Source organism: Penicillium oxalicum, chromosome III, assembly GCF_001723175.1.
Source record: "Penicillium oxalicum strain HP7-1 chromosome III, whole genome shotgun sequence".
Lineage (NCBI taxonomy): Eukaryota > Fungi > Ascomycota > Eurotiomycetes > Eurotiales > Aspergillaceae > Penicillium > Penicillium oxalicum.
The window spans coordinates 3,810,308-3,823,450 of NC_064652.1; the positions used below are offsets into that span (position 1 = coordinate 3,810,308).

Sequence of the window (13,143 nt, forward strand, 5' to 3'; positions counted from 1 at the left end):
GCGACGTGTATAGAGTACTCATGATGCAACCACGAAGTACGACGGCTTTATCTATTTGTCGCCGTGGTCTGTATCCGCAAAACAAGTTGGATTGTGGGTCACACTGCCCATTGTGGGCACCAAGCCGGAACCGCCATCATCGGTGACCGCGCTCAAATACCTCTCTCGGTTTTGTGCGCATTATCATCTTTACGCTCAATGCTCGGCCGCCCTTGCCGGAGTGCTCTGCATTCCATTCACGGGAAAGGATATTGTTTCCCTCCCATTTCCGAAACTAATTCCTGGACAGGAACGAAAGGAGCCTGTGGGCAACCCTTCCACTTCGATTTTAGAACTTCTCAATGATCTCAATTATCTTAGTGAATTGTCTCTAAAGGCCATGACGCTCAGATGTATTAGGTAGGGTTTACGCTCCATTCTGTACAGCACCTTCTTGAATCCAAATATAGAGTATAACATCATCAGTGCCTGGCTTAATCCGGCTTTTGCAGTACTTGATTCGATTCTTCAAGAAAGAGCCTAGTGGCTACGCTTCTAGCAAACCGGCAACCTCGGCTGGGCATACCCTGGCTCGGTGCAATTCTTACAGACTCCACAAAGTCCGTCTTGCATGATATACGAGCAGGAATGGTGGCTTTGGACCTTTCGGCCTCTGCCTGGACTGGAACATCACAGACATTCCTGACCCTAGAAATCGGACGTAATCAGAATGGATTGATACGTCACGAGGTCGAGTGTCGATTACTCTATGTCACTGCTTGTGAAGGCCACGAACGGCCTCCGATATGGCCGTGGAAGAAGCCTGTTTGATTTACCAAGCTTTGCGGCACAGAGCTTCTAGTCCGACAACATGCCCAATGTACTGCTCGTTGCTTAGATTATGATTGCTGGGAATGGATGTTGATAAAGGGTAGTTTTATACGAGATTCTGCAGCAGAGTTCATATGGCCCCGGCCTGTGGTCAGACCATCAGACAGATCAATCAAATGAGAATGACAGATCTTGATAACTATCACTTTGATTTTTGTTCGCAATTGCGTTCGGAAGCAACCACACGTGGGGTATTTGAATGGTTTGGATGGACAGGGTATTCAAGCAGTGAAAGACCTTTATACTAGCATTCGTGGCTGGATTTTGAAGGCACTGACGAAAAAGAAGGGTGTGACATGGGATGCGGGATCAGAGGTGAGAGAACGGGGAATTCCAAAAAGAGAACAAGTTGAAAGCTGGTTCGAAAGCTTCGGATAGCTCAAGGGAAGCTAGTAAGGCTTGCGGGTTGACTCTGGAAAATAGCAAAGTATATTAAAGCGGACCTAGGACTTGGATCATTCTCAGTCATGTGCCGCGGGAGTCTCAAACAGTTCGTTAGCTGCGTGATCTCATACGTATTCTGCCCAGCCGAATGTTCTTCCAGTTCTCGACGGGCTACCTCAGTTCAGTCCTCTTTGTTGTAGTTAGGGGAGTAGAGAAGTCATCAAATGTAAGATTCTAGAAATCGCTGACTTTACGGGATACAGGATTAGGACGGAAGAGATGCGAGATCATGCGGTAAGCTCAGATCCGAGTTGAACTGCGGCTCAAATTGAAGGATAGGTTTATTGACCGCGATGACTCTTTTCTGTCGATATCTCTGAGCACTACGCCTCATTTGGCACGCTACTTGCACAATTTGGGGAAAGCCGTCGAGATATTTCAACTGAGAGTTTCAGTTTCACCACCAAGGGTGCAATGCAGGTCTAGAATGAAGACTCGCGGTGACGTTCCAAGTTGCTCAAACTCGCTGAGATATCGCACTATCGGCCGTGACGGCGCGGGTCTCCTGCCAGAAGGAAGGAATGATCGAAGTTGAATTACAATTGCAGACCCAAAGCTGCCGTATCTTGTCTCTCTGGATAGATGTTCCATATTCCTGCTGTGTGTGAGAGTGAAGGAAGGCCAGGGGATTCATTGTTCTCGACCCCTTCCGAGCGTATCGTGAGACTCAAGACCATGTAATGGAAGTGATCAACTGTCAGATTAAATGCAGCCAAGAGTAGATCTTCTTGGCATTGAAATATTAGATCAGGCCCGTAATGGCCTATTAATATACCTGATTTGAGTGTAACAATCCTTGTCGAAAGCTCACAGACCCGCCTTCTTAGCCTCGGCTTCAGACCAATCCCACAAGCGCTTACCCATTTCCTCACTCTGGACATATTTATTGTGTTGCTTCCAATTGCCGACTGGAACGTAGTATGCTCCGTTGTGCAGGTCTTCCTTTTTTGCGCCCGCAGCAGCCCAGAGTGAATTACATGCACCTTGTGGGACGGACGAGCCAAAGAGTCGCAACAGCTTGATACTCCATCTCAACAAGGCAGCACGATCGTTTATCGCTCCATAGAGATCAGTCAAAATCACACCGGGATGGACGGATACGGAAGTGATAGACGGATATCTGCGGCTGAGCTCGGCGGCGAACAGGATATTCGCAGCCTTTGATGCTCCGTAGCGTGCGTTCGTGTTGACCTTCTTCAGCTTCTCCTGGTTGAGAATCGTCTCCAATGAGGGAGCAAGGTTATGTGCGACCGAGGAAAGCGATACAATTCGGACGTCTGAGCCCGGTGTCTCGGCGGTCCTTTGAAGAGTTGGTAGGAGGAGTTTGGTGAGCATAAAGTGACCAGTATGGTTGGTCCCCAGTTGAATCTCGTGGCCCATCTCGGTCTCGCCCGGTGGAAGCGCCATGACGCCTGCATTCAAAACAAGTCGATCCAGTCTGTCGGATTCTGCATGGAATTTCTCCGCCGCATTGCGGATCGACCTGGTGGATGTCAAGTCCAAAGGTAACCAAACAATTTCCACTTCATTGGTGATGGTCGCTTTGATGGATTTGATGGCTTCAATCGCTTTGGATTCAGTTCGGGCTCCCAGGAAGATTTTGCGTGGGTTATGCTGGGCTAGCTGAAGGACGGTTTCCTTGCCGAGGCCAGCATTGCCTTGCATTCAATTAGCATTTTTTTTTTCTTTTTCTCCTTTTTTCTTTGGGAATGGAGTCCAGATGATCATGTCGGCCCAAGTTGCTAGGGGATGTACGTACCACCCGTCACCAAAATGACCTTATCGCTCAAGTCTGGAATATCGGTCTCAGGGCGGAATTTCACACCACCAAAATAATTGAATGGATTCAGAGACGCTGCGACAAACGCGGCCATAATTAACACCGTGAGAGAAATGAACAGGGACATGAACAGCCAAAGTGATTGACAGGTGATCAAGTCAGGGTGATTTACAGCGCTGATATGTATGTGGGCGGGCAGGTCTTGGTGTCACCATCTCTAAAACTGCTCGGAGGAACAAATCCTGGTGGAAAGTTAAGACTGAAGCCGGGGACATCGAAGTGGGCCATAAGGAACAGGTTCGAACCCCTTTGAAAGCTCAAGTGGATCGCCGATGAGCCGCCGACCGACGGCTGACTTGTGATCGATCAATAGTGGCCTGAATTATATGGCCTCAATTAAGGCTCTTCCTGCTACAGCAGTTTTGTCCAACCAGTTTGCAAAACGTGGTAACTACCCACCCATTCTCGGGACCTCATTCGCGAACGAAGGAGACGAAAAAAAAAGAAAAGATGTTGCAACACTTTGAAAGTGAGTGCTAAGAAAACAACAGATGTGGAACTCCCACTAATTGGGTCGACAAAAGTGAAACTCCTTAGGCACTAACCGCGTAGGTCGCACACGGAGGTCACCAAAATGAAAGCCCCACGCCGGGCTCGAACCGGCAGCCTCTTGATTAGAAGTCAAGCGCGCTACCATTGCGCCAGTAGGGCCAAGGGATGCATGTACAAGCAAAACATTACATTATATTTTAATTCGTCAATTCAGTGACGAACACGGCAAATCACCTCATTGAGATACGGCGCTTTTCCCCATCGCGATTAAAGTCTCTACTGCATTCTTCTTAACTTTGATGCATTTCTTTTGATTTCCTGACCATATTCACTATAATTCCCCCGAAGTGACCATTCAATGCTGTCCGAGGTGTCTCTGCTCGAATCACCGACGCAGAATAAAGTAAATTTCCCGCGTAAAGGTCTCCCAGGCCAAGAACTGGACCTGGATCAATTGGTGAGTCTCTTTTGCCAGAACTACGCCAAGGATGAGAAATACCTGAGCAGAAGCCTCGAAATTCTCAGTTCAAAATCTATTCATCTCTTTCAGTCCAATTAATGCACCTTGGTACAATCGAATCTTTGAAGCTATATCTATCTCTTTGCTCTCAAAACGGAAGAAAATAGAAACATCGTCAATACTGGGCATGGGTGTCGGAGAAAATGGAGTCTCATGACATCCAGAACCTTTTCAACTATCTGACTGGGCGTTCACGGGGAGCTGGTACGATACTGAGAATCTATGCTGATTTGTCGATGTGGAAAGCTGGGGGAAAAGTCTAACTCGATTGCTCATGGAAGTGAGAATGCCGTCCGACGAGCGCTGTACCTGGTAGGCCTCAAGCGGTCGTGTATTTTCCAACTTATCAGCAAAGAGTCAGACGTGTTCATTTTATCTTTGAGAGAGTGATATGGCAAGCTGTCGAAGCCAGGTAAATTTCTACAAAGCCTCATCTGCTTCAAGGTCCTTTGAAAGAATCAGAGAATGGTGACTATAGCCTCATCCACCATCCCACTCGCTCACTCACGCTCCATCTTGCCAGTTAATTCTCTAGATACTAAGCTATACTTTGAGTAGAACCCCTCAACTTTACTCCGTGTGATGATCCGACAAGATGGAATGGCCAATCACCATCAGAAAATCGAGCCAAGGCTGCAAATACACCCCCGATAAGACTTGTGCCCCATTTGCGGCCCGGCACCCGCTTCCCGACACCGTGCAACCGTATATGCATCGGTACGCCCCATATTGCTTGTCAGTGACCAACTGGGGCTTAGTGATGGGAGATATGTAGATCCTACGGAATTAGTGTGGCGGGAGCCATCGGATCTTATCCATCAGCAATAGGGCTATGAGAACTCTCTAGGATGTGCGACCAGTAGTAAATCTGTATCAACCCCGTGCAACTTGCCGGATCACATCTGTGGTGAAATGCAGTCATGTGCTGGCAAATGATTGCTTGACACATCCGATCACGAAGAACCCTGCACCTGGCAGTGGTACTGTCAATGTTGGGATGAATAGACGGTCACCTGCACTCTAGGTTACTGTCCATCATATTCACCATGATTAGGTCAGCTGTGAGCACATGACACCAATTCATTGATTGGTCCCTCAGCTCTCACAGCCTCGTCTCGCCACTCCACCTCCAGGCGCTACGGGCCGGAGATATAACATCAAGGCCAACCGTCAGTGAAACTCCGATCCTCAAGTGGCGTGCCAACCATCCCTGATGATTCTGCAATCCCTGGTCTGGCCATGTAAATCATCTTCTTTATCTTCCAGGGGATCAGTGCAGAAGGGGCCAATTCTGCAAGATCTGCGGACCTCCGTGTCCCTCAGCTGGTCGGGATCAGCGTTGTGGTCGGACTTTGGGTGAAAGTCCGCGGACTTTCACCCACCATTTTGGGTGGTTGCCGGCGGCCGTTTCAATCCCGGAGCTTGCCAAACCTCCATCCCTGTGAAGACCTGGAAAAATATAGCAACATGACCTGTTATAAACCCAAGATCAAAATGCCTTTAATTGTCTCCATTCCCCTCTTCATTTCATCGTCCTCAAATACCCCAAGTCGACCGGACTGAAAAGAGACGGGTTTCTTCATCACACAGCCTTTGCGCACATCAACAAAGGATCGAAACCATCATGTCTTCCATCGACGGATCCACGATGCCTAATAGCAGGCCCCTGAGCAAAGAGGAAATTGACCGACCCGACGATTTGCCCTCGGGACCGGGCGGTGCTGGCGAACCCGACGTGAATGGGCCTCCTTCCGCCTTTTCATCAACCTTCCACGAAGCCCTCTTCATTCTCATCGTCGGCTTATCGCAGCTGTTCTCCGTGGGTGGCCTTGGAAATGCCGCTTTCTCGATGGAAGAGATTGGCCGGGCGCTGAATGTCACCAGCAATGGACAGATGTCCTGGTTCTTGGCCGCATACTCTCTGTGTGGTGGTGTCTTTGTCTTGGTGACTGGACGACTGGGTGACCACTTCGGCCACAAGTATGTCTTCATGTTCGGATGGTTGTGGATGGCTCTCTGGTCTTTGATCAGCGGCTTTGCCAAGGACGTGATTCTCTTCGATATCGCTCGCGGCATGACTGGTATCGGTAACGGTGCACTAGTCCCCAACTCCTTCGCCCTCCTCGCGCGTGCATTCCCGCCATTCTCGGTCAAGAAGAACATCTCCTTCGCTTTCCTGGGCTTCTGCGCACCCTCGGGGTACATCTTCGGTGGACTCATCGGCGCTGCCTTTGCGGAGAAAGTCACTTGGCGATGGGGTTTCTGGTTCTGGGCCATTGGCTGTCTCGTCCTCGGCGTCGCGACCTATTTCGTGATCCCTCACAGCGTGGGTTCGCCCGTCCCGGGACTCAGCCTCAAGCAGTTTGACTACCTCGGGTCCGCTCTCGGCGTGTCTGGTCTCATCCTCTTCTCCTTTGCCTGGAGCCAAGCTTCCGTGGTAGGCTGGCAAGAGCCGTACGTCTACGCGCTTCTCATTGTCGGAATTCTCTTGATCGTTGCTTTTGTTTTCTCGCAATCGCGCGTTAAGTCTCCCGTTCTCCCCAACTCGCTCTGGACCCGCAAGGGCTTCTCTCCCGTCGTCACGGCCATGGCGTTTGGCTGGATGTCCTTTGGCATCTTCCTCTACTACACGACCATCTTCATTCTGACCATCCACAACGCCCAGCCACTCACGGCTGTCGCGCAGATGGTCCCGCTGGTCATTGGCGGTATGTTTGCGACTGCCTCGGTCGGTATCTTCATCGCCAAGGTCCCCGCGCAGTACATCTTCGGAGTCTCCATGTTCTCGTTCTTCATCGGTAACCTGCTCATGAGCTTTGCCAACTACTCGAATGTCTACTGGGCTTTCATCTTCCCCGCGTGTCTGCTCGTGGTCGGTGGACCAGATCTGTCCTTCGCTTCGTCGGGAATTCTCATCTCCAACGCGGTCTTGCCCGAAGAGCAGGGTGTCGCAGGCTCGTTCATCTCCACCGTCGTGCAGTACTCCATCTCGATTGGTCTGGGCATTGCCGCCACTGTTGAGGCTCATACAAACAACAATGGCCAGGATGTCATCCGTGGGTACCGTGGTGCGCTCTGGCTCGGTATTGGCTTTGCGGCCATCGCCTTCTTCATTGTGGTCGCTTTCATCCGCGATAGCCGGTTCGATGAGAAGGAGAGCGACAAGCTTACCGCGGGTAGCACTGCGGGCAGCACGGAGGGTGCCTTTGAGAAATCTTCTGACAACGGCGATGCTTGAGCATTCTCAAGCAGGATTGATGATTTTCGCGCAATTTGGATCAGAATCTTTTTCTTTGGATGGCTAGAAATTTCCTAAAATGAGTTTTTGCACTTACTGGCAAACACACACATAATAGAATGTTATTTTTTTTTTCCACATGCAGTAAATTTACCCAAGCAAAGCACGTAGCTAAGCCTTGAAATTATTTTTTCTTGGAACTTCCAAAAGCGTATTCGGAAAAAATGGCCATTTTTGTAGTCGAAAGGGCTGAGGGCAGAGCTGAGTATGCCAAGTCTTCAGGTCCGTCTCCGTCTACCGCAGCCGACAGAGCCAGTACACTGGTCTCATTCCCCACGGATTCCATGGAGTCTTGATTCACAGTAGAGCTCAAGGGTAAATGCCCTGGAATATCGAGATCTTTGATAGTTCTCCCTACATGTTCCCAAATTGTAGATCAGTCGCCCATATCGACCGAGAAAGGCCGAAAAAAAATGATTACCATGTTCCTTAACGGGTGTTTAGGATTTGAGAACATACTCGCTCGAAGACAAAAGTAGACCGTCACCACTACCTCGATTTTATCTTTCAGGTTTGAGAATTAGATGTTCTTTTTAATGGTAAATTCCAATCTGATTATGTCTATTCTTCTGCACTTTGATTGCATAGTCTGCCTGACAAAACGAAATGGCCAAATGGCACATCAAGGAACAAATGAGATGAATATGCAAAAGAAAAAGAAAAAAAAAACAAATACGAGATGAGCGACGGGACTACGGCAGTGAATTACGAGGAAGGGACTTTGAAAAAGTAACATTGATCCAATTTTATGTCGAATATCAACTTCTCTCTAATACAAGCAAAAACATGACGAATAGGAGATAAAAAAAAAAGAAAGAAAGAAAAAAACAAGCATTGCCGCTGGAAAAGGACGAAAGAATTTAGCTCACATGCACTCGCCAGTGCTCACGGTGGCCATCCTCAAACGCCGTGCGAGTGTGGTGAGTCATGGCGTTGTCGTTGAAGATGAAATCTCCTGCGTTCCACTGGTGACGGTAGGCCACGCGGCGATCATACAGGAGTCGGGTGAGCTTCTCGCAAAGCGCGTCGCTCTTGCCCTGGGGCCAGCCCACCACCTGCACGATCGTCGGCTCACTGCTGCCGGCAATGCACTTGCTCTCGGGCCAGGGCTCGTGGAAGCGGAAGGTGTCAACGTGGGACTCCGGGTGGGTGATGATGAAGGGCAGCTGGAGCTCGTGGCCACCGAATGCCTCGTTGACGGCGGTGAAGGTCTTCCACTTGAGCTGGCGAAGTTCCTCCAGTGGAATGCTGTCCGGGCCAAGCAGGGGGATCAGGTTGCGCGATGACGAGAAAAGAGTCAATCCACCCTTGGACTGGGAGGCGGCGCGGTTTCGGAACATCTGGAAAAGAGGCGGCACGGAGATCCATTCGCCTGTCTTCTCGTCCTGGACGGTCTTGAAGACGCCGTCGTAGTGGAATGGCATGGCCTCGCGGGTGAGCACGTTGTTCATGTTGAAGTCGGCGTTCTCGCGAACCTCGAGAATGTCGCCGAACGGCCACATCTGGATCTCACCCAGCTCGCGGGCCTTTTGGCGGAAGACCTCCTTCTCGATCTCCATGGTGAAGCCGCGAAGGAGGAGCGGAGCGGAGGATAGAGCGAGGCGGCGAACACGCTTCATGTCGACATCCTCGAACTTGTAGGGGCCGTATCCGTGTCGGGGACGGACGAGCATACCGCAGGGGAAGAGAGGCTCGAAATCGACTTCCATGCCGAACCAGTCGAAGAGGTCGCACTTCTCGCGGAGGAGCCAAGGGCGGCCCTCCTGGTTTCGGACAACCTCGAATTTATTCATGTCGACAGTGGAGGCATCGACAATGCGCACGCTGGCGTCGGCGAGGACCGCCACAGCGCCGTGCCAGGGAGTGATGAAGTCCGGGTTGGTCGCTGGGGGGAACAGGTCGAGAGTCACTTTACCGACATTGTTGGACTCGTGGATGGACAGCCGAATGGACGACTCGGCCGATGAGGCAATCAGCTTGGCATAGGCCTGAGAACGAAAGGTGTTAGCAACTCTAGTCACAATGGAAAGGTGAATATTCGGGTCGACTGACCTTTCCCCGCTTGAGCATCGCAGCCTTGAAAGCTTCGGGGTCGTCGGACTGAGGCAGTGCCGTGTCGTAGTGCCTGCTGGTAGCCTGCACATTCTCATCTTCGGTGGGGTCGACTGACTGAGCCAAGGAGCCATCAAGAAGCATACGGGTCTTGGAGACATGGGCGGAATACTCCTCAATGGTCTTGGCCGACTCAGGAACCACGCCAGCGAGTTCGCCGGGGCGCACAAATTCAAGATGGGTGAGCTCGAGAGACGAAGCGAGCTTCTTCAACTCCTGATGGTAGGCAAAGGCATCGGCATCGGAAATCTTCAAAAGATCTGAATCGTTCATCAGTTCATTAGCATAATTCTCTCACTGCAATGAGTCCGAGTATACATCCAACACGTACCTCCGTACACAGACGCATCCGAGACCAGCACAACAGTAGCACCACCCTCGTAGATCTCAGCGATGGAATCCGCAAATCCGTCGAGGGTCTTCAGAGCAATCTCCTCTGCCTTGTCTGGTAAAGAGCCAAGAGTCTTGCGCTTGTTGCCCTCCGCGGGTGCCTTGAAGGGGAAGGCTGGAAGAATGAATCGGACTGTCTCCCCCTTCGAGACAGTGTCCGAGAGTTGCTTCTCTAGAGTGGGAACAAATTCAGAAAAACGATCCGCCACATTGGAAGAGCGGTGGCGATATGCTGAGATGATTGAGAGAATCTGAGAGACCTTTTCCTCTGTTGGAGGAGGAGGAGGAGTTCCGGCGTAGGGCATATTGATCTCTATCTTTTAAATTTGATTTCTTTTGGGGGTCTGGAGGCCTTGAGGCAATGGGTTGTTGGAGATGATGAATCTCATTTCTGGTGTCTCGTGTCCATCTTTAAGTACTCAAATGATTGATCTTAGTTCAAGCTGAAAAACCAGGACACCGCGGCCTTGAGAATACATCCAGTTGACCATTGTAGCATGCCTCCGTTGTGTGGTCCGCCCGAGAGTTGCAAAATCGCAGCGCAAAACGTCGTCTCGGATTCCGACGGAGCTGTGAATGGTGGGCGGCGGCAAGCCACACATGCAGCTCTGACTTCCTCAAGTCGCCCGAATTTCAGTCTTGACAGCCTGTGAAGTCTCTCTCTGTGCTTGAAGTAACTTTTCCCATTTGCTTATTTTTGGTTGCGAAATCCGCGGAGCGCAATGGCGAGCTGAAGTTCGCTGTCATCGCCCGGAATCCGGACGCACCAGGAGGTACGCAATGAAAGACTGTTATATTTGTATGAGGTGGAGCAGACCCAACGAACGGAAGAAGGAGGAAAATTAGTAAACGCTTTCCAAGTATTGATCTCACATGCTGTCGTTTGAAATGACATCGTCTCGAAAACTATGCACGCCCAATGATTATGCCGAAATCCTGTCTCGGTATGACACTTGGCTCTTTGACTGCGACGGGGTGATATGGTCTGGCGACGATGCCATTGAAGGAGCCAGTCAGGCAATCGAGTTTCTGAGAAAGAATGAAAAGAAGATCATATTTGTCACCAACAATGCTGCACGAAGTCGAAAGATGCTGAAAAAGAAGTTTGACAGACTGGGATTCGCAGCCAGTGAGGTACGACCAAAGCCTTTTCCGAATGGGCCACAGACTGACCAGCCCGGATTCCTCAACAGGATGAAATTGTATCCAGTGCTTTTGCCGCCGCGGCTTATCTCAAAGAAGTGTTGAAGTTTCCTGCTGATCGCAAGGTGTTCGTTATGGGAATGGAAGGGATCGAGGCGGAGCTAGATGCTGTCAATATCAAGCGACGTGGAGGAACAGATCCAGAAGACAACAAGTTTCTCCCTGCAAACGACTATTCTTCCCTCGTGCAAGAGAACTCGATCGATCCCAGTGTTGGTGCAGTGGTATGCGGATTTGACATGAACATGAACTACGGCAAACTTTGCAAAGCATTTAAATACTTGACGCGCGACGGAGCGCAAGGACCGGTTCTTGCAGGAGAGACTGGAGGAGGCTGTCATTTCATCTTGACCAACGACGATCAAGTGGTTCCAGCTTTAGGAGAACTATGGCCAGGTAATTCTGTTGATCTACAAAAAGTGTAAGCAGCCCCCCCTGACAGCGACATGTGTAGGTTCTGGCTCTCTGGCTACGCCATTGATTGCCTCCACGAAGCGCGATCCGATAATTGTTGGCAAACCGCACGCGCCCATGCTCGACACTGTCAAGTCACTTTACAACATTGACTTGAGCCGGTCGATATTTGTGGGCGACAATCTCCACACAGATATACAGTTTGCGAAAGACGGTAATATGGATTCTCTCCTTGTTCTGACGGGCGTCACCAAAGAGGAGGACTGCCGAACCGAAGGCATATGGCCGTCCTTTATCATCCAGGGCATCAGCAACATACCAATGGCGGAAAAAGCCCAGTCGAGGACTACAGCCATGAGCGTCCAGGGGACGAGTGCCGTGCATGCATCGCTATAGTCAATGTACAGAATAGAGAATGAGACAAATCAATCTTCAATTGATACATTTGGTTCTCTCTATTTGGCGAAACAGGACGGACATGCAACTCCATCTTTCGAGGGTTTGAAAATCTCATCGACTGGGTCGCCTTTTGACGATAATAGGAATTAAGCGAGACACCAGTAACAGGTCAACCTGCATGTCTTGGGTCTAATCTGTTCAGTGGTCTGCATGTCAGCTTCTCCAAATATGACAGACTTGGTAGGTCAGCCAAACCAAGAAGGTGTCGACATCTCGAGGAGGAGATTCAAAGGTCAGTCACATACTGAGAGCCAGGAAGATATCATTTCCATATCAGAAACTGTTGCTGCCCTCCTCCCCTGGAAACTATTCAGAAGTCCGTCCCATTGGCTTTTGCGCCACCGAGTATGACTTCAACTGAAATATCCAACGCTCGACCATGGATTTTCAATGCTCCTCAGCTAACCGTTTGTGATACACGATTCGTCACTAGATTCCATCTTCGCTTTGTGTCGGTGGTGCCGAACCCGGGGGGGGGGGGGGGGGGGGTTCGGTGCAGGAGAAAGGTCAGTCTAGTGTCTCACATTATAATATCTTCCCCCAGACCAATCAAGACGAATGATGAATTTGGATATTCGCATTTGCGGGACCGCGGCAGGCCAGGATGAGTTTCTATTCAGATCTTTGGGACCAGGATGGCCTCTGCCATGTCACCGACACATACCAAGCCTGCCCGCGGCATTGGGTTGACGAAGCCAATGAAGGTTCTTGGACTTACACTTTGAGCAGTGAGAGATCTGCCCTCCATTCAACGACGGTCAAAGAAAGCCATGTCCAATTTTTACCAATCATATGTCCACAATCTGATGAGTGGCGCTAATGCACGATCGCATGGATGGCGAATACCACAACGTGATGGCTAGGTTGCAAAAAAATCATGGCTTCCAGTGTAGTGCAGAGCCGGGAAGTCGGCAAGTGCCGTCAGGGGCAATTTCCGCTACGACCTTGACCAAACACAGTCCAAGGATTATGTTTCGAAAAGGATCCCTGTATGTCCATACGTCTGTCAGATTCTGTGAGGATGAAGATTCGTTCAGAAAGACCGATAACCTGCCCGTCTGCAATAGCCGGTTGGTCACACCGGGGAGGCTTATTGTTTTC

The 13,143-nt window shown here is 50.2% G+C and overlaps 4 protein-coding genes and 1 non-coding gene across 5 annotated transcripts; 2 read left to right on the forward strand and 3 right to left on the reverse strand.

Annotated features, from left to right (window-relative positions):
• Positions 1 to 2,121: 2,121 nt before the first annotated feature.
• Positions 2,122 to 3,188, reverse strand: POX_c04718 (uncharacterized protein; the record flags this gene model as incomplete). The annotated part of the gene is made up of 2 exons (XM_050113580.1): positions 2,122 to 2,972; positions 3,074 to 3,188. The coding sequence occupies 2 exons, from the start codon at positions 3,186 to 3,188 to the stop codon at positions 2,122 to 2,124; spliced, it is 966 nt and encodes a 321-aa protein (XP_049971136.1).
• A 545-nt stretch (positions 3,189 to 3,733) lies between these two features.
• POX_tR081 lies at positions 3,734 to 3,805 on the reverse strand. The gene has a single exon. It is a non-coding gene; the product is annotated as a tRNA-Arg (tRNA).
• A 1,985-nt stretch (positions 3,806 to 5,790) lies between these two features.
• POX_c04719 (putative MFS-type transporter) lies at positions 5,791 to 7,404 on the forward strand (the record flags this gene model as incomplete). The annotated part of the gene is made up of 1 exon (XM_050113581.1): positions 5,791 to 7,404. The coding sequence occupies one exon, from the start codon at positions 5,791 to 5,793 to the stop codon at positions 7,402 to 7,404; it is 1,614 nt and encodes a 537-aa protein (XP_049971137.1).
• Positions 7,405 to 8,324: 920 nt separating this feature from the next.
• POX_c04720 (Isocyanide synthase A) lies at positions 8,325 to 10,271 on the reverse strand (the record flags this gene model as incomplete). The annotated part of the gene is made up of 3 exons (XM_050113582.1): positions 8,325 to 9,452; positions 9,517 to 9,836; positions 9,908 to 10,271. The coding sequence occupies 3 exons, from the start codon at positions 10,269 to 10,271 to the stop codon at positions 8,325 to 8,327; spliced, it is 1,812 nt and encodes a 603-aa protein (XP_049971138.1).
• Positions 10,272 to 10,854: 583 nt separating this feature from the next.
• POX_c04721 (4-nitrophenylphosphatase) lies at positions 10,855 to 11,979 on the forward strand (the record flags this gene model as incomplete). Its single annotated transcript, XM_050113583.1, has 3 exons — positions 10,855 to 11,100; positions 11,160 to 11,565; positions 11,624 to 11,979. The coding sequence occupies 3 exons, from the start codon at positions 10,855 to 10,857 to the stop codon at positions 11,977 to 11,979; spliced, it is 1,008 nt and encodes a 335-aa protein (XP_049971139.1).
• Between the last annotated feature and the right edge of the window lie 1,164 nt (positions 11,980 to 13,143).